Here is a 20,642-nt window from a genome sequence, read left to right as displayed (position 1 = left end):
ACTCTGAGCAAGGCCTCTGGGACCTTAGACTCTGCCCCCTGGCCCCACCTCTCCCGTGTCTGTCTCTTCACAGAGACCTTTGGTGAGTGTATCTTCACCAGGAACTCTGCCTGTTGCCACTGCACTTGTCCAGTGGGGACCAGTTGCTTCCCATCCTGGGGATTTGAAGAAAAGATATTTAAGAGTGGGTCCTGACCTCTTCTTTGTATATCTAAGCGTGCTGGGAGAATGAGGACCTTAAATGATGGTTGTGTGTGAACGTGACCCGGACGTTACACTGACTCGCGCTTATGGCACCAGGCTTCTTGTTCAAGGTTTGCAGATAGATGAGCTTTGCCTGTGGATCCTGAGTGAAGTCCCCAGACAGAAAGGGCACCCTCGCTCTAGGCTTAAGTCTGTGTCTGTGCTTTCTAAGCCGCTTCAGTCACATCCGACTCTGTGTATCCCTATTGACTGCAGCCCACCCGGTTCCTCCCTCCCTGGGAGTCTCCAGGCAAGAACACTGGGGTGGGTTGCCATTTCCTTCTCCAATGCAGGAAAGTGAAAAGTGAAAGTGAAGTCGCTCAGTCGTGCCCGACTCTTCACGACGCCATGGGCTGCAGCCCCCGAGGCTCCTCCGTCCATGGGGTTTTCCAGGCAAGAGGACTGGAATGGGGTGTCATTGCCTCCTCCGCCTGCGTCTTAGTCCATTTTATTGCACTGCAGGTGTTCTGAGGGCCGAGAGGCTCGGCCTCTGTTCATGTAACACGACTGCCCTCTAGTGTCAGTACAGGGAATGACACATTCATTTTTAGAAATCATACAGGTTTGACAGTAACATTTTATAGGTCCTTGAAATTTCAGAAAACTCTAATTATTAGGCTGTTAGTGTAGCTCAGACACCCATGAGGCAGGCGAAGCAGAGTGGGAGCAATTTCTATTCGTACTTTCTCTTCCCCATGAGTTGTAAAGAGGTTTCTGCAGCGGCATGCATATATATGCATATATGCGTAAGCATATACACCTAAGTATACAGATACCCCCTCGCTCGTGAACCTTCCTCCCCTCCTCCTCCAGGCCATCACAGGGCAGCCGCTGAGCTCCTGTGCTATACGGCAGCCGCTGCTGGCTGGCTGTTTCGCGCTGTATGTCCGTGCACTCTCTTCCTTTCCCGCCCTCTGCTTCCCCTGCTGCAGGACCATGCTTTCTGAGCCCTGAGGGCCAGAGGCTTCTGCCGCAGCCCGGACCTGTGCTCGCGTAGTGCCAGCTGCCAGGGCCGCGTGCAGACAACGGGCACGCTGTGTCCTGACTCACTGTTCACAGCCCCGGCGCGGGCTCACGGGCTGCCGTTTGTCCAGCCTGACCACTTAAAGGCATTTATATCTGGCCTCTCCTTTTAAGACTTAAAAGACTAACTCAACCTTTAACTTTCTCCATGCCAGGAAATCTGAACAGGCTCTGCTTAAAGGCAGGGTTCTGCTAAAGCCTTGTCAACGGGCGCTGTGGGTTAGGGGTAGATCTTGTTTTGAGAGGGAACACAGAATTACCTACTTTGTCACTTGTTGTAGTCAAATGAAGGCTTATGAGATAAATGAAGGGAAATCATTTATATCTGCTTGTCTACAACCTTGAGATGTATAGAGTCAGAGATAATTATTCTCTTAAAGCTTCACTATATTTTGTCCTGTAATCTGGCTTTTTGTGGACCTAATAGTAAGTATAATGGGAAGAATGTTATGTGTAAAGCAGTGTCTCTAGTGTAGTTTCCTTCTAAAAGTTTTGGGCTGTGTAATAAGGCAGCTAAAAAAGACCAGATCACTGCAACAAGACCAACAGAAGGCAAATGGGATAAATAAGCTTTTTCTGGGCTCCAAAATCACTGCAGATGGTGATTGCAGCCATGAAATTAAAAGATGCTTACTCCTTGGAAGGAAAGTTATGACCAACCTAGATAGCATATTAAAAAGCAGAGACATTACTTTGCCAACAAAGGTCTATCTAGTCAAGGCTATGATTTTTCCAGTGGTCATGTATGAATGTGAGAGTTGGACTGTGAAGAAAGCTGAGCGCCAAAGAATTGATGCTTTTGAACTGTGGTGTTGGAGCAGACTCTTGAGAGTCCCTTGGACTGCAAAGAGATCCAACCAGTCCATCCTAAAGGAGATCAGTCCTGGGTGTTCATTGGAAGGACTGATGCTGAAGCTGAAACTCCGATACTTTGGCCACCTCATGCAAAGAGTTGACTCATTGGAAAAGACCCTGATACAGGGAGGGATTTGGGGGCAGGAGGAGAAGGGGATGACAGAGGATGAGATGGTTGGATGGCATCACTGACTCAGTGGACATGGGTTTAGGTGGACTCCGGGAGTTGGTGATGGACAGGGAGGCCTGGCGTGCTGTGGTTCATGGGGTCACAAAGAGTCGGACACGACTGAGCGACTGAACTGAACTGAAAATAGGGACAGAAAACTAAAAACTGCTGAGAAACAGGGAAAGGAACTAAATCTAAGTGAATACAATTGAATGTATAGATTTTGTTTTCAGCTTTTGGCTTAGTAGCCAAGTTCAGACCGTGGACATGAGGAGAAATGAAAGTGTTAGTCGCTTAGTCATGTCCGACTCTGTGTGACCCCATGCGACCCGCCAGGCTCTTCTGTCCCTGGGATTCTCCAGCCAAGAATACTGGAGCGGGTTGCCATGCCCTTCACCAGGGCATCTTCCGACGCAGGGATCAAACCTGCATCTCCTGCATTGCAGGCAGATTCTTTACCATCTGAACCACCAGGGAAGCCTGGACCCAAGGGAGGATCTCTGTAAATACTGTGTTATCCTGGCACACAGGGTTCCTTTTACACGCCTCCAGTATCACCGCCTTTGCAGGCATCGTGTGACAGCATGCTGGTGCAATGAAATGTTCACAGAAATGCGTCTCTTTGTTATGGGGTCTGTGACTCCATGCCTCACTGGTTCATGGATGAACCAAACAATCTTTGAACTTGACAAAAGAAAGAAATGTCCCCCAAGAGCTTAGGGCACTGTTCAGTTCCTGTTGGGGTAAAGCTCTGATGAGAAGGGTTTCAGGGAGCTTTGTGGGGTGCATTGCACAGTCTTCTAAGAGACACGAAGCAATAATATTCTAACAGTCACTCATCGGGTGCACTCAGGCAGAGAATTCAGTTCTAAGGCAGGCATCATTCATCTTGTGGATGAGGAGACGGGGCGATGAGTGACTTGCTGGTGTCACACGACCTGTACGGCAGAGCTAGGCCTTCCAGCCACCTGTCTGCATCTTCCAGCCACCGAGGGGCATGTCTCCCTGCCTGGAAATTGATCACCAGCTGCAAAGAAGGGCGGCTGCTACAGGAGCGTGGTCTGAAGAAATACAGCGTGAGATGCAAATGCGTGTTGGCGTGTATGATTTTTAAATCTGCTAGTAACCGAGTTAAAAAAGTCAGAATCAGATGAAATTCATTTTAATAATTATATACATATGATGATGGAATAATTGTTTTACCCACTGGGTCCAACATATTGTAATTTCCTTATGTAATAAGTACAAACTGTATCGATGAATTATTAACAAATTGAGATCCAGGTGTGTTTGGCATCTGAGTCGGCCTGTTCCCAGGCTCAGCAGACGTCTGTGTGGAGAGGCAGCTGTATCTGGCAGATGGGAGGGCGATGAGAGATCCCGGGGTCTCCTAACACTTTTAATTTTGCAGCGACTCAACTGCCATGAAGGGATCCTGTGCTGACAGGTCTAGTTTGACCCAGATCTAGTTTGGCCATGCTGTCGCTTGTAAAAGCGTGTCTCCAGGCCCCCGCACACGCTGCCGGGCCGGCGGGGGGCCCGTGCCTTCGGCGTCTGCACCTGTGGGTCTCCTGCTCACAAGCGCGCCTTCTGTGTGTTTCAGGTGACCCGGGTCCTGCCAGCTACGGGAGGAACGGCCGGGACGGCGAGCGAGGCCCCCCTGGGCCGGCGGGCATCCCCGGTGTGCCCGGCCCCCCAGGCCCCCCAGGCCCGCCTGGTTTCTGCGAGCCAGCGTCCTGCACCATGCAGGCCGGCCAGCGGGCGTTCAACACCAAAGGTCCCAGCCAGTGAAGGGCTTGGTGCCACGCGGCTGCCGGTGGAAACCACGCCTGAGGAAGGCGCCTGGGGGAGGAACACCCCCCTTCACCGGTACCCTAGAAATCCCATCTGACCGTCAGGTTTAGGACAATGGTGCTATTCAGCAAATCCTCTCTCCTTTCTCTTTGAGGGGAGCCACAGAGCAGTGGATCAGACAGATGGACAAACAGACAGACACACAACACCGCTCCCTTTGAGTGACTCGGCAGTCCCGTCCCCAGGGCCTTGAACTCGCGTGTGTGATCCGTGTGGGGTACGTCACGGGCCTCTGTGCCAATAAACAGAGACCGCTGTTTGGTTTACCTCAGTTGCAGTAGTTATTTCCATTTTGGAGTGAGCGCGTGTTCTCAGACGCTCGTTTCAGCTCTGCAAGGATTTACTAGACTAGTTAAGCAGAAGCCCCACTCCTGTCCACAGAATTGGTGCTTAGATCCCCATCACTGTGCTCCTGGGGACTCCGCAGCTGCTGGCCACTTGGGGTGGTTGCCTTACACCCGTGGGGTTCTCAGCGTCAGCTTGCCTTTCTGCTGAACTGTACTGTATCCAACTCATTCGTATTTGGGGCTCGTCCATGTGAAAGCAAAGAAAGAATCTTAATACCCCACCATTCAGCAGTTTTATTGATGAGATTATTTATTTTCAAGGTTTGAGGTCACGTCTCTGGTTGTACCAAAGAAGCAATAAATATGGTTTATTACTCTCTTGCATGTTTTTTTATAGCTGTGTTCAATGAAAAGAAGTCACTTACAGTTATTCAGATACGTAAAGCTTTTTAAATACTGGCATTTCTGTAGGCCTGTGTTTATAATGTTGGTGCTTTGTTCTACAGAGAAATTAAAAAGCCCTTACTGCTCCCCAGAGGCTGTGGCCTTGTGACAGAGTTCTTTGTATGTATGTGTACGATGGGGGTAGAGCGTGTTGGGTTGCAGGGGTCAGTAGAGGAGGTTTCATGGATCTTTTAGAAATGAAATGAAAGTTATGAACCCATCCTCTAGAAAAATGTACAAATGCACTTGCACCAATCTGCTTGCATGCTGTGGCAGATTGCACGGGCCAGCAAGTCTAGCCTTGCTTGGCTCCTAGGAGAGAAAGTGCTGCCTTCATTTCAGTGTTGGCCTGTTTAGAGCTTCACTGCACAAATGATTTATGTTGTGCTCTTTTTTCTTATAAACTGTATAAAGGCAGCTCAGCTAAAGCACTGTATTCTTATCAATAAGATAGGTATTGCCTGGCCATGCAAGCATGGCCATTCCTATTTACATAATCACCCTGGCCCGCTGTTTGGTCAGCGTCTGCATTAACTGTCGGTCAGCCTTAACATAGCCATTCTGTGTCACAAGGCACGTGAACGCCTGTCCCAGGTGGGCATAGCAGAGCGCGCCAGTCAGAATCTTCTCCGTTTATGGGAACTCCGTTCTCTCAAGTCAAGGGGAGTGGGCCCTGATAGGGGTGATGCCTCACCTCATGTTTTCCCTCAGTTGGGCTCTCAGCATTTTAAAACCTCAGCCCCAGTCGTTTGGTTAAACCAGCCAGTGGGTAATGTGTGTTTGGGTTTCTGTGAAGCCGCTCACAGCCTCGAGTCCGGGGCTCCTGGTGTGGGTTATCTGCAGGGGAACGATTCCAGCTGGGCTGCATGGTCGGTGTCACCTGCACGCCAGGCAGGACGGTCCTCCTCCTCGGGGAGAGACCATCTTTGCAGACAGAGACGTCGGTCATAACTGCTTACATGGGCTCCACGTGAATGGCAAATCTTTTCAGGTGATGTGACATATAATCCAATAAATGCCAAGAAATCACCTTTATTTTCACCAAGGTGGTTTTATTTTAACTGGAGTCAGATACACAGTCAGATACAATAAAAGAAAAATGAGATAAACAAATAAATATGTTTCTCAGTTCTGATAAATAGGTTTATCAGATTCATAAGAAAATAAAAAAAAATAAAATTTCAAGGAAAAGTTGAATCAACTCTTCTACAGATTTGATATACAAAAGGCTGGACAGCAAGCTCCATACACACAGCAGACTGGAACCACCGCTTACAAAGAGATTGTGTGAAATGAGCACATCCCAACGGTGGGAGTAATCCATCGTCAATCCAGCTCAGAAAGTTTCCAGAAGCAGTATAGACTTGACGGAGAAATCGCAAAGAAAAGCATCTCACTGATCCTCTCCATGAAAGAATGTTGATAAATCCTGAATTAGACCAAATCTCTCTCTTCAGCAAAACAGAAATCCTCCAGACCTCGGGGAAGTTGGAAGGTGTCCGAGTTGCTGAGAAGAATGTGGGGGTAATTACAGGTGGTTAGAGACATGCGTGTTACTCACGCAAGGGCTGATGATCTAATTCTAAGCCAGTGTGTCTGTGACACTGTGACCTGCTTTCCATCCCACGGATCTGACAGGTTGGGTAAGAACCGTGGAAATCACTTCCTGGTGACTGAGCACATAAATTCCCCGGCACAGTCTGGGATAATCGACTTTGTCTAGCAGAAGGGGATGAATGAGCAGTCGTATCAGTTTCATGATTGATTTTATTATTTATGGACACACTATTTCAAGCTAACTACATGAATAATATAATATCCTTAAACATCATAAGTAAAATCTGATTTACTTGCAACCTGAAATAAGCTTAATGTAAATCCCTGCTTTAGAAGATAAATCTCTGTATTCTTTATTTTTTTTGGCTCTTACAGCTTCTCTGATAATTAACATGTCTGAGTTTAAAAATAAACTAATACGGGGGAAGATCACTAGAAATACATACAGTCACACTAAATATTAAGAAAATGGTTTTTAAACATCTTCTGGGAGCCCTGGCAAAAGGTGTGAAAAAGCAATATTAAGAAAAACACTTGCCAACAAGTAATCCTGCTGTTTACAAACAGGGAATGGATGTAAATTATTTAAAATATCTTTTCAGAAAAAAGAACATTTGTGTTCAATAAATATAGGTCAAGTCTCTCTCTCTCTTTTTTTTTTTCTAGAGTAAAATTGATACTTTTTTCAGTTATGTACTGAGTCTTTGTTAATGAGCTTTGATCCAGGACATGGCAGTATTAATTCATATGGCTCAGTAAATATTAAATCAGAATTGGTTTACCATAAGAACATATGATTATAGATACACATGCCCAAATGCTCTTTAAAGAACTAACTAGAGAAAGTATAATGCATTGGTTGGTACATTACACATACAGTTTAATGTATCTGGTTATCAGGAAGAAGATGCTGACTGATCTTATTTTTAATCTTAATAAATGGGAATCCATGCTAACTTTCCCCTTAACAATCCCTTCACATCTGCTCTTGATGCCAAATTTTCCAAGAATACCTACAGAGAAAGCAAATGATGGGAACTGGCTCCAGGAAACTTTAAGATTTGTCTGAATTTGTCTCTGGCCTCCAAGTTGAAGATTTTTGTGTGAAAAGACTTCAGACTATCCCTTAGAGAGCACATGATTACTTTACTCTTCATGACGGACCTGAGGGTGAGGATCGTTAAGAACTCTATAAATCATTTCCCAGTCTAAGCAGGAATCTAAATCCACAGGCAGGTTTTGATGGGATTCATTTCTGTTAAAGAGACATGGTGTGTATTTAACCTAATGGCCCATCACTCAGTATGGAAGAGCTTATGTTTCTGAGAAAAGTTAACTCTGACATTTCTCATCTTGCTCAAGCCCACATGATTTATTGAGGAGATCACCATGTGTGACCAAAGTCACAAAGGCCTGGATCCTCTATTTCTGCTTTTAATTCTCATCCAAAATCATCAGACCAAGCTTTTTATGAGCTGCCACTGAGCTGGGCTATGACTGTAACTCTTACAAGCTAAGTGTGGATTCATGTGACAAACGAAAGTATGATTACGAGCATGGTATTGACATAAGCCCTGCAACAGGCCAGTCTGCAAGCTCGGCACCTGTGGGCTCACGCTTGGGAGTGAGTGTGCCTGCAGCCTCCTGTGGCTGACACCTGTCAGCAGGGCTGAGATGTGGAGCTTCAGCTAAAGAAGAGAAGCTGCTAACAACCGCACCTCAGAACTCCCTGATCGAGGGTCAAATCCTTTATTGCTGAGATAAGTGACAAGCTCATTATGCAACACTAACATACAGGAATCAACTCCTCAAAGCAGTATAACCATGGGGGATTTAGCATAAACCTAGCGCCATTCCACTTAACAGCAGTATGCTGAATTAAACCTTACATAGCTTGATGAGGTAAGATAGAGAACAAAGAGAATGGACAAAAATGCACCCAAAGTCTTATTTTAAAAATAAATAGTTTAAAAGTATGTCATAAAACAATCTGAATTTAAATACATTAATACACTGAAAAATATTTATCCCTAAAATGTACTTTAAATAAAAGAGCAAAATAAAACGTTGTGATGCAATTAGCATCTTTACACCCATATGCTTATCCTTGTCAGGCGACACACACTCTTCTGATAAACTCAAATCTTACTGAACTACCCCCAAATTTAGTGAAATCTCTCCTTTACTAGTATTCTCTTTTGACAAATTCATGAAGCAAGTAGCTAACTCCTGGAGTTGTAACCTATATCACTCATTATTGGCTCTGAAAGTGAAAGTTGCTCAGTCGTGTCCAACTCTTTGCAACCCCATGGACTATACAGTCCAGGGGATTCTCCAGGCCAGAATACTGGAGTGGGTAGCTTTTCCCTTCTCCAGAGGATCTTCCCAACCCAGGGATCGAACCCAGGTCTCCCGCATGGCCACAAGGGAAGCCCAAGAATACTGGAGTGGGTAGCCTATCCCTTCTCCAGGGGATCTTTTGGGCACAGGAATCGAACCAGGGTCTCCTACGTTTGCAGGTGGATTTTTACCAATTGAACTACCAGGGAAGCCTATTGGCTCTGAACACGGCACATTTTTCCATTTAGATTTTTCTTAGACAGCTTGGTTTTCTAAGCCTGCCCTATCTTTGAGATAATTTTTGCTATTCTGGGTCTGCTCCTCTGGATGAGTTTTCTCTGTGTTCACCTGGTTCTTCATTCAATTTAACTAACTTGAGCAGTTACTCTGGCACAATTTTGCTGGGTGAAGTGTCTGGGGTACCACTCCAGCCACACCACACAAGACAGAGGTCATTAATCTGTCTTATTTCCTGAGACTCCCAGTAGTTAAACATGTTTCATGTCATGAATGCTACCTTTACCAGTCAACTAATGAGTGAATACAATTCAGTGGGCTGAGTCAATTTGAAGTAATAGGCATAAAAGACAAAAATTCAATTCGGTCTCTGTCTCTCCCTCTTGGAAGGCTGTGTAAGCTGTGAGAGAGGCTATGACGGGGGGTCCAAGTCTCCACACTAGCGTTTAAGAATGGACACTGGGGAACAATGACATTAAACACTTGTGTGTATGAAGGAGGTGGACACGGACAAATGTGAAAAATAATTTAAAATAAGAGCAATGAACAAATCTGCAAAACTACTCTGAGACTTCACTGGAAAAACATTAGGCATATAACTTAACTTGGAAATTCTCAATGTTAGGATATTATCGCCAATGTTAGGAAAGTTTAAATGGTATTTTGAAAAATAGTCTTTCTTATCTTACTTTTGTAAATAGTGATACATTTCTAAAAAAATATAATTATACAAATCTAATTGTAAACTTTTAAGTACTTTGAGCAATATGAAGGTTTGGACATTGTCTAATTCTATAAATGATCTACTTCTTGTGATAAGCTAAATTCTTTTTATTTGCCAAAAGAGACTTTCTATCCTCTTTAATAGGTAAGATGATTACTCAAGTGTTTTCCTGTTAATCACTAAAATACAAGGGTAGTGTACAAACTGAAGTTACAAATAGTAAATTTGCTAGTTAGCTAGCCATATAAATATACTTATGAAATAAAACTGAAACAGCCAACAAATCAAAGATTATTGTGCCTGCTTCATAAAGATATTTAAAGTGAGGAAAACATAAATAAAACAAAATAACAAAACATAAATTAACAAGAAATTATTTACAAAAGTAAAAAAGAGTAAATGCAAAAGCAAAGGTTTTGATGGAGTTGTCTACTCAGCTATTCCTAGCCTTTTGTATTTCTGCAAGTCTGTTCAATTCTTCTGATACAAATTGCTTAAGACACCATCTGGTGGACAAGAGGTGATATATCACAGGTTCTCTACAGTGGAGAAAGACTGCAGAAAAAGCTCAATCTTACTTAACTCCTAAAACATACTCATAAATTATTTTATAATCCAAACATCAAATGATATCTTTTACAGATAACATATTTTAAGATAATTACTGATGCTCTATCATAAAAGTGTGTAAAATTTTAAAGTTTCAACAATGTTATGAAACAAAGAAATAAGCATATGGGATTATCAATACTTTAAAGTCATTGATTAAATTAAACTTTGATAACAAGGTGAAAAATTTCAAAGGTTAAGACTGGCTGTGTTTCTGTTATGGTTATGAAAAAGTGGTTAATGTCTTCAGCAGAAGAGAAGAATAAACAAAGTCATGAATTATTCTTCCTTTTTCTTTAGAGTCTAGAGGCCATAAATATTAATTGGAGTCAAATCTTGTTTTGCATAGAAGGATTTCTATCTGACAGTGTAAGCTGATCTTGACAGAAAACGTTAGACTGGAATTCAAACATACTTCTATAGGGCAAACACACAACTTTTAATTGCCGTCATGTTTGTGCATGCTAAGTGGCTTCGGTCGTGTCTGACTCTTTGCGACCCCGTGGACTGCAGCCCGCCAGGCTCCTCTGTCCATGGGATTCTCCAGGCAAGAATGCTGGAGTGGGTTGCCATGCCCTCCTCCAGGGGATCTTCTCAACCCAGAGACTGAACCTGCATCTCTTGTATCTCCTGCATTAGCAGGCAGGTTCTTCATCACTCGTGCTACTGCCATCATGGGCTGCAATTACTTTGTATTCAAACATACTATGTTGTGTGGAGTCCAGACAAGAGATGACTCATGAAATGTGGTCATTCTTCTTCTCTGCTGTGGACATTGCTGACTTCTGCGTGCAAGTGAACAAAGGTTCTGGAATGGAACAAAACGAAACAAGAGAACTGGCCACCACCAAGGCAGTTAGGGGAAGTCTTCATGCCCTGTTTGGGGCCTTAATTATTCACTTTCTTTTTGTTAAAAGAATCAGGCAACTGCCAGGTCTTCACTTTACTGGTGCTGTGTTTGCCGGGTGTAGCCCTTCTTGCTGCTGTTTGCTGCATCTCCTGCGCAGGCAGCCAAGCAGAGGTTCATTCCGTGTGATGTAGCCCTTTCCTCTGGTTATGCCCAAGTAGGATTGAATCACACATGTCAGTTGTTCAGAAAGGGCCTGAGTCACTGTGACAACTCGAGTTTATAATTGGCATCAATTCCTCGAATCACCTGACTAAATCCAGATCCTTGAAACAGGAACAAACCAGTCCAGCATTGATGGCATTTAGAAAAAGAAAGGTTCAGAAATACTTAATTTGTAGAAAGGACACATGAAATATTCTTTGGAATCAAAATGGGCAGAATTTATAAAACAAGAAAATGAACCGAGTCTTCTTGCATCTGTGAAGGGGTTGACTCTAAGAAAACAATGCATTGATCGCCATTGACAAAAAAGTTCATGAAAGCAGTAAAATGCCAAAATAAATACTTCTGAATTAACAAAGAAGCAAAAGAATAAACAAACAATTAATATGAAAAAATAATCTTTGAAAACATAGAAAATGTTTTCAGCTTTATGACAAATTCAAGTAAATTTAACGAATGGCAGAGGAGTTTGTAAGCTTTCAGAAAATTCAGCAAATTAAAGCTCCACAAATTAAAAGCTCAAGATATACACATAGCACCAGATTTTAGACCTCTGTACATTTTGTGGGGATAAACGATCATTTTACTAAGAAAATGTGTATGTATATTCTGATTGTGTCAGTCTAAAGCACAGCACCATTGGAGGTATTGCACAGGAAAGAAAATGAAAGAGAAAATAAATTTAAAATTAACAACACTTGAAATAAATAAAATGACCTTGGAAATGAAAATAAATAAACTTGGAAGTGAAATATACAGCATCATTCAACATGAAATAACAAAAAGGTTGTACATATGCACAGCCAAGTAGATAGTACCTGACCATCAGTTCATCCTACAGTGAAAACCAGCTTAAACCCCGGGTACACCTGAACAAAGCTGCCTCCATGGAGGCACGCTGCCCACAGACCGTGCTCACAGCTTTGCAGTCTGCCCCAGTGGCAGATGTCTGTGGCGGGGCGGTGGCTGGGGGGGGGGGGTGGTGCACACTCTCGGCATCCCTAGAACCCACCACTCAGATTTCAACAACATCTTCCTGCCCGGGGTTCCAGGACATCGTTTTCAACCAACAGTTTCTCAAAACAATGTACGGCCAGGCCATGAAACTACCATTCAGCAGTCCGTTGGCCATCACACGTTTCCGCTCCCGGTCAGGGATGCGGTCTGGGCGGTGTCTATGCCCCTGAAGGGCGCGGACTCTTGCTCGGTCTCGTGGATTCCCTTCACGGCCCTGAACCTCCAGCTGCAGCTTCTGAGAAGCATCCTTCTTGCTACAGCTTCCAGGCTTCAGCTTGTTGATATGCATCTGTGGATACCACATGCTCATCTTCTAGCACAAGGAGGTTTCTTTTCCAGTCGCTAGAAGCCCCATCCTTTGTTCTGGTGGCTGGTTCTTAACGTCTGAGAGTGATGAGGTCAGAAGGCTAATGGACTCGGGCCCAAAGACCCTGCGAGGCCCTTTAAACTTTGAAAGTACCAAAGACAGCTGGGTGCCTTCACCACCAGCCACCTCCCAGAAAAATCAGCTTTCTGTTTCCCAAATGAGAAACTCAGCAAAGGGACCACAGTGCTGGGCCTTGACTTCGCTCCTTCCTTCTTACGCAGGACACGCTCATGCTGGTGGGACTGCTTTGACAGGAGCTCATTACACAAGATCAACAAAATCATTTCAGTAGTTGGCTCTGGTAGGATTTTGGGCTCCCTGATAAAACAGCCTCCTGAGTTTTCTTCCAGAATCTAAGTTATGAAGGTCTTATTGCCTGTCTATTTCTCTACATAAGTAGAATGGATAAAGGGTGGTATAAGAATTCTTAAGCTATAAAAGTAGTCAAAAACATTCAGCAGGAGCAATGCACTATATCAAAAAAGTTAACGAAATTGTCAGCAATGATAGTAAATTTAAATACCGAGGAAACTTCCAGACAAGTCTGAAACTTTGAAATTCAGAAATGAAAGGCCAAATACAAGTTGATGAGACTACAAAACGTACATCACCATCAGTCTACTAAATCATAAGGTATCAGTTTCTCTTAAAGAAGAACTAATGATAAGATGTGCTTGCATATTTCATAGAAAACCCTGAATAAAAATCATAATAATGGTGAAGCAAGACATATGGAATGAATTTGGAAACAATTCTAAAAAGGCTGATATCGCAGTTACTATAGGAATAGGATTCCAATTTTTGTTTTTAATGTCTGGCCTACACCAAAAAAAAAAAAAGTCACCCACGATCATGAGGGTCTGACAGTATTGAAAAAGCTCCAACAGCAAGGAGAGATGACTGGAGTCGAGTCTTCTTCAGGTGTGGTTACTTCCCACCGGTTCGCTGTCGGGTGTGTGAGACGGGATACAGGCAATCTTCTGGGTTACATCTTCCACTAGGTCCTGGGGGGCCCTGGGGCCCTGGGGCACCTGGTGAGCCTGGCAAGCCTGGAGCTAACGAAATAAAAGACCCCATCAGAATGCAGGAATATAGATCTTCCTCCCTCCCTCCAACTGACATGAGACATTCAATGTCAACCGGAGCGACACCAAAGAGCCACAGGGGGCAGGTATGGCTCCTATTTTTGGAGGCTGGCTCATGTTGCAAAGATAATATCACTATTACCTGAAGTCCCAGGAAGACCTGGGCTCCCTGGAAGCCCAATTCCCGGTTCCCCCCTTTCTCCCTTCTGTCCTCGGTAGCCTAAGGAGGAGATAAACAAAGAGAGACAAAAAAGTAAGCGTGCTCTCTGACTGATGCGCATTCAGGGGATACTTTGAGGTGCATGTGTAAAATACACCCAGTGGAATATCTTCACACATTTATATCTAAAGACTGCGCTACAGATACTCAGTACAATACTGGATCCTACAACAACAGTGGCCTGAACACGTGGCGCAATATCCTAAATTTATGCATATTCAAATGTGAAATGTCATCAGGATTTCTTTTCTATAGGTGACTTTCATTCAACATATGTGAACAATTAGGAAAAGTGTTTGCAGTTAGGTCATTTGAAAGTACCCTTTCAAGTCTATATTTATAAACATTTCTGCAGTAAAATAACATTTACGACCTGGGGTGTATTTAATAGTTCCAGCCAGTTCCCACTATTACAGAAACCTTGTTAAGCTGACTCTCACTAAGTCATCTCAGTGAGTGCTTAATATCACAGGCTAAAAAATTAGGAAGAAAGAAAATAACTGAAGAAATATGAACTTTTGGTTAACAAGGATTAATAACACTAGAACATAATTCCAAAAGAAGAACATATCTGCTAAAAGCTATGTATTTAAATTCACTTCTCAGATTTTAATATAATGCAAAATACATTATTCCACATGAATCTCAGTGCATATGAGGTGTCATAAAACAAGAAAAAATAACTTATGTATTTGTAAAATAGGGTAACATTTATATATCTCCTGTCAAAGGTAAAAATGTATTTGTACAAAGCTCTCATATCATTAGGTTAATACTGACCTGCTGTTAATAGATAGGGGTGTTCAATTGCACAAAGCACATGAGAAATTTTTACTCCAACTCCCTATTAAGGTCCCAAGCTCATTTCTTACGAAGGCTGCCCCAAAGCCAGAGGGTCTTATTTTATAATTGTTTCACAGCAAAATGTTCAGATAGGAATGCTAATAAGGTCAGTAACAGCTTCCCCATTTTTTTAGAATAAGTTTTTCACCCCTTTAGGGCAGGCCTCTTCTGAAATTTGGAGAGGACTTGAAGGCTGGTCTGTCTGCAAGGAGACGTGTGTGTGCATGGCCTGTAGGTGCAGGATGACAGTTTGGTATCAGTGTAGCTTCTGCAGGAAAACAAAGCAGCAGCAGTGTCCTAACCCAACGTATCGAGAGGTTCTTATCATTGAAGAACTGTGTTTGCTGTAGTTTTTCAGGTGGTAGCCTTGGAGATTTCCATTTCGACTCTCGGGGTTTATTTCTAAAGTTGTAAGTCAGTGCATTTATATGCATGCTGGAAAAATGAGGTCAGAAAAAGAGTGTCACTGGCATTTGGGAAGGATAATTCTTCATGCAGGGCCTTACAAGCTGTTTGAAGGCCTTATGTGTTGTTTGTCCTGCCCTCTGATTGACCACTGTGTCCTTCGTCATTTTGACACACACACGCCTCCCACTTCCTAAGGCCCCTACTGTTAACAAATCTGAAAAGTCAAATCTGTATCAGTCACACGAACTACTCTATGGGCCACTGGGTTACAAATAACAGAAGGTTTCCCTCATTATGAACCAATAACAGCTGAACTTTGTAAGTTCAAAAGTAAGAACAATCATTCCCAATACTGTCCCTCCAATGTTGATGGAAGCTAGAAGGCAGGATCTGTTTTCTCCTGCTAACCCCACATCCACTTAGTATACAAGGCTCTTTCTAAAATGGATAAGGCTTTGAAGTGTGGCATCCATTCTTGAGGATTTTCACAGAGGTGGGAAATCAGCATGTGCTTGAGAAAAGTTTAAGTTCTTTCAGGATTCCTGATCAAGATGGTGAACTGGAAAACTCTGAGCTCACCTCCTCCCATAGACACACCAAAACTACAGCTGCATATGAAACAAATATCTCTGAGGATGGATGACCTGAAGATAGCAGAACAGATGTTCCACAACCGATGATATAAAGGAAAGGCCAGATCAAGACGGGCAGGAGGCGCAGAGAAGTGGTCCAGTCAGAGGCCACTCCCCTGCCATGCTGACCACAAGGGGAGGGACAGCCCAGCTGAGAAGGTTACCCCGGGGAGCGGGGGTCCACGTCCCTTGTGGGGCTCGCCAGCCCTGGAGACCTGCCCTGGGAAGACAAGTTCCCAAACACCTGTGTGTGAAAGCCAGCAGGGCCTATCTCCAGGAGAGCCTGAGGGCTGTGGGAAACCAAGCCTCCACCCTTAAGGGCTCCTGCACAAGCCCACTTGCTCTGAGTCCCAGCATGCAAGCAGCAGCTTGAAAAGCACCTGGGTCTGCTTTTCAGGGGTACTGCATCCTTCTACTTTTCTGTATATTCAGTCCATTAAGTTTTGAGAGTTTGATATTGAAACTCCAACTAAAAATCTTTATCTATTAAAAAATAATTGTAATATATAGTGGAACTATATGTAAGTTTGTTCTACATTTTCCAAGTCTCCTATAAGTATTTTATCATATTTTCATAATTTAAAAAATAAAAAAGAAAGAGAAAAAAAATACTTTCTAATCTGAAATTGCCAAGATTTTGCTTTTTCTTTTTTACAATCATGAACAGGTGTTGAATATAATCAATTAAGTTTCTTTTTTCTGAATCTATTAATATGACAATAAGTAATTTCTTTCCTTTATCTGGTTATGAGGTAAATTACATTAATTGATTTTCAAATGTTAAACCAATTTTGCCTTCCTATAATAAAACTTGATCTTGAAATAGTTGAAAAAAATAAGAGCATCTGGGTCCTATGAGAAAGTGGTTCACTGACTGATTTCAGAGCATGTGACAGAGGGGCAGGATCCAGTGGACACCGTCCTGAGGACAGAAGTGCTGGTAAGTGCTGTTTTCTCCCTTTCCATCTGCTTGGCCCAGCGCTGGTGGGCAGCGTTCTGACACTCTCCACCCCCGTAGCTACAACACTGGGCGCCTCTCCCCAGCACTGCTTGAGGAACTGCCCCGGCCCGTCACCCCAAAGCAGCTCCTGTTCCACACTGCGGGGGCAGCACCGGTTGGCATGGGCCCCCCCAAGGCATTTCCCACTCTCAGAGTCTGGCCCCTGTGTCAGTGTGTCTGTCACAATCAAGACTGGGGCTTGCAGCCGGCCAGCTAGGGGCAACTCCTGCCCATCAGTGCCCCCACAGCAACCACGACCCGACTACAACAGGAGGATGCGTATGTCCCACAGGGGATACCCTGGGAGCACCCCACTCTGGTGACCAGGGGGCGTCGTGCTCTCGGACGGACCCCACAGGACACCTTCCACGTAAAGCCACTTTTTCAGACGAGGAGATGTAGCTGATAAATCTAATGCAGAGAGATAAACACAGAAAGTTAGGCCAAATGAGGAGAGGAACACCTTCCACATGAAAGGACAAGATAAACCTCAGAAAAAGAAGCTTTTCTTGAGAAAAATGGAGATAAGCAATTAATCAAATAAAAAGTTCAATGTAATAGTCATAAAGATGCTCACCAAACTTGGGAGAAGAATGCATGAGCCCAAGGAGGACTTCAATGAGGAGACAAGAAAGTATAAAAAAGAACCAATCACAACTAAAGGATACAATAACTGAAATGAAAAATACTGTAGAGGGAATCCATAGCAGGTTAGAGGATGCAGAAGAGAGAATCAGTGATTCAGAAGACAGGGTAGTGAAAATCACCCAGTCAGAGAAGGAAAAAAAGTGAGTAAAAAGCTAGGACAGCACAAAGCTTACTAACATTTACAATATGAGGGCCCCAGAAGAAGAAGAGAGAGAAAGGGCCAGAAAGGGTCCTGAAAGAAACAAAAGCTGAAAACTTTTCTAACCTGGTGAAGGAAACAGACCCCAAAGTCTAGGAAGCATGGGCCTGTGTGCTAAATCACTTCAGCTGTGCTTGATTCTTTGCGACCCCATTTCTGCCTGATTCTTTGTGAGCCTAGCCCACCAGGTTCCTCTGTCCATGGGATTCTCCAGGCAAGGATACTGGAGTGGGTTTCTGTGCCCTCCTGCAGGGGATCTTCCCAACCCAGGGACTGAACCCATGTCTCCTACATCTCACACATTGGCAGGCAGGTTCTTTACCACTAGTCCCACCTGGGAAGTACCTAGTAAGCATAGACAGTCCTAAAGAAGATGAACCCAAAGAGGTCCATACCAAGACATATTATGATTAAAAGATCTAGTTAAAGATAAAGAATCTTAAAAGAAGTAAGGAAGAAAAAAGTTAAGTACAAGAAAACACCCATAAAAATATCAGCTGATATAAGAAATGAATAAATTCCTAGAAACACACTCTTTCAGGACTGAATCAAGAAGAAATGTTACTTGAATAGACCAATCACTATTAATGAAATTGAATCAGTAATTAAAAAAAGAAAACTACTGCACAGTTCAGGACTTCACAGGTGAGTTCTACAAAACATTTTATGAAGAGTTAACAATTTTCCTCCTCAAACTATTCCAAAAAATTGAAGAGGAAGAAACACTTCTAAACTCATTCAATGAGGCATTACCCTAGTACCAGAACGAGACAAGGATGCCACCAGGAAAGAAAATTACAGACCAATATCCCCAAAAAACACAGATGTGAAAACTGCAACAAAATATTAGTGAACTGAATGTAACAAAATAGGAAAAGGGTCATACATCATGATTGAGTGAGATTTATTTCAGGGATACAAAGATGGTTCAATATCCAGAAATCAATCAATGATCAACAGTGAGTGATCTGTACTGTTCTGTTTAGTTGCTAGTGGTGTCCAATTCTTTGTGACCCCATGGACTGTAGCATGCCAGGCTTCCCTGTCCATCACCAACTCTCGGAGCTTACTCACACTCATGTCCATCGAGTCGGTGGTGTCATCCAACCATCTCACCCTCTGCCATCCCTTTCTCTTCCTGCCTTCAATCTTACCCAGCATTAGGCTCTTTTCCAATGAGTCAGCTCTTTGCATCAAGCAGCCAAAGTATTGGAGCTTCAGCTTCAGCATCAGTCCTTTCAATGAACAACCAGGACTGATTTCCTTTAGGATGGACTGGTTGGATCTCCTTGCAGTCCAAGGGACTCTCAAGAGTTTTCTCCAACACCACACTTCAAAAGCATCAATTCTTTGGTGCTCAGCTCTCTATATGGTCCAACTCTCACATCCATACATGACTACGGGAAAAACCATAGCTTTGAATAGATGGACCTTTGTTGGCAGTAACATCTCTGCTTTTTAATATGCTGTCTAGGTTGGTCGTAGCTTTTCAACCAAGGAGAAAGTGTCTTTTAATTTAATGACTGCAGTCACCATCTGCAGTGATTTTGGAGCCCAAGAAAATAAAATCTGTAACTGTTTCCATAGTTTCCCCATCTATTTGCCATGAAGTGATGGGACCGGATGCCATGATCTTAGTTTTTTGAATGTTGAGTTTTGAGCCAATTTTTTCACTCTCCTCTTTCACTTTCATCAAGAGGCTTTTTAGTTCCTCTTCACTTTCTGCCACAAGAGTGGTGTCCTCTGCATATCTGAGGTTATTGATATTTCTCCCAGCAATCTTGATTCCAGCTTGTGCTTCGTCCAGCCCAGAGTTTCTCATGATGTATTCTGCATATAAGTTAGATAAGCAGGGTGTCAATATAGAGCCTTGATGTATTCCTTTCCCAATTTAGAACCATTCCACCGTTTCATGTCCAGTTCTAACTGTTGCTTCTTGACCTGCATACACAGTTCTCAGGAGGCAGATCAGGTGGTCTGTTATTCCCATCTCTTGAAGAATTTTCCACAGTTTGTTGTGATCCACACAGTCAAAGGCTTTAGTGTAGTCAATAAAGCAGAAGTAGATGTTTCTCTGGAACTCTCTTGCTTTTTCTATGACCCAATGGATGTTGGCAATTTGATCTCTGGTTCCTCTGCCTTTTCTAAATCCAGCTTGAACATCTGGAATTTCATGGTTCATGTACTGTTGAAGCCTAGCTTGGAGAATTTTGATTCTAGCTTGTAGAATCAATGTAGTACAAATGAATAAACAAAACTGTGCAGAAACAGATTCACAGATACAGGGGTCAAACTGGTGTTAGCCAGAGGGTAGGTGAGTGGGAGTTTGGGGGAAATAGATGAAAGGGATTAAGACAGTCAAATTTCCAGGAATATGATAAATAATTCATGGGAATATAATATACAGCATAGGAAATATGGTCAATAATATTGTGATAACTTTTTACGGTGACAGGTGGTTACTAGACCAGTGGTGATTAATTTATAATGTATATAAAGATTGAATCAGTATACTGCACACCTGAAACAAATATAATATTGTATGTCAACTACACTTTAATAAAATTAAAAAACTAAAACCAACAAACAACTAAAAATAAGTAAGTGCTTTCTTAAAAAACTCTTCCAAGAGGAAAGATCTCCTGGAAAAATTTGCCTTTCTTACTTGTACATGGGACCTCAGCTGGATCATGCTTCTCAGGACTTCTTTGATACTAATGTGGTACCTTCTTATTCACTCCTGGCGGCAAGAACAAATTAGGTCCTACAGTGTCGATCCAGGTGGGAATGAAGGACACCAGGGAGAGTG

The 20,642-nt window shown here is 43.1% G+C and overlaps 2 protein-coding genes across 4 annotated transcripts in view; one reads left to right on the top strand and one right to left on the bottom strand.

Moving 5' to 3' along the window:
• Positions 1 to 4,705, top strand: part of COL9A1 (collagen type IX alpha 1 chain) — an 87,832-nt gene extending 83,127 nt beyond the window's left edge. For all 3 annotated transcript variants that reach the window (XM_065911372.1, XM_065911374.1, XM_065911373.1), the window contains one exon: positions 3,894 to 4,705. In XM_065911372.1, the coding sequence (XP_065767444.1) occupies positions 3,894 to 4,081 (188 nt within the window). In that variant the 3' untranslated portion in view covers positions 4,082 to 4,705. The remainder of the gene's footprint in view (positions 1 to 3,893) is intronic.
• Positions 4,706 to 13,725: 9,020 nt separating this feature from the next.
• COL19A1 (collagen type XIX alpha 1 chain) overlaps positions 13,726 to 20,642 on the bottom strand; it is a 401,244-nt gene continuing 394,327 nt past the window's right edge. The window contains exons 50-51 of the mRNA XM_065911832.1: positions 14,026 to 14,103; positions 13,726 to 13,853 (exon numbers count right to left, since the gene is read on the bottom strand). Of these exons, the coding sequence (XP_065767904.1) occupies positions 13,726 to 13,853; positions 14,026 to 14,103 (206 nt within the window). The remainder of the gene's footprint in view (positions 13,854 to 14,025; positions 14,104 to 20,642) is intronic.

The sequence above is a fragment of the Muntiacus reevesi genome, chromosome 19, assembly GCF_963930625.1.
Source record: "Muntiacus reevesi chromosome 19, mMunRee1.1, whole genome shotgun sequence".
Classification (NCBI taxonomy): Eukaryota; Metazoa; Chordata; class Mammalia; order Artiodactyla; family Cervidae; genus Muntiacus; species Muntiacus reevesi.
Note: the sequence above shows the minus strand (reverse complement) of the source record. Positions and strands in the feature narration are given on the sequence as shown.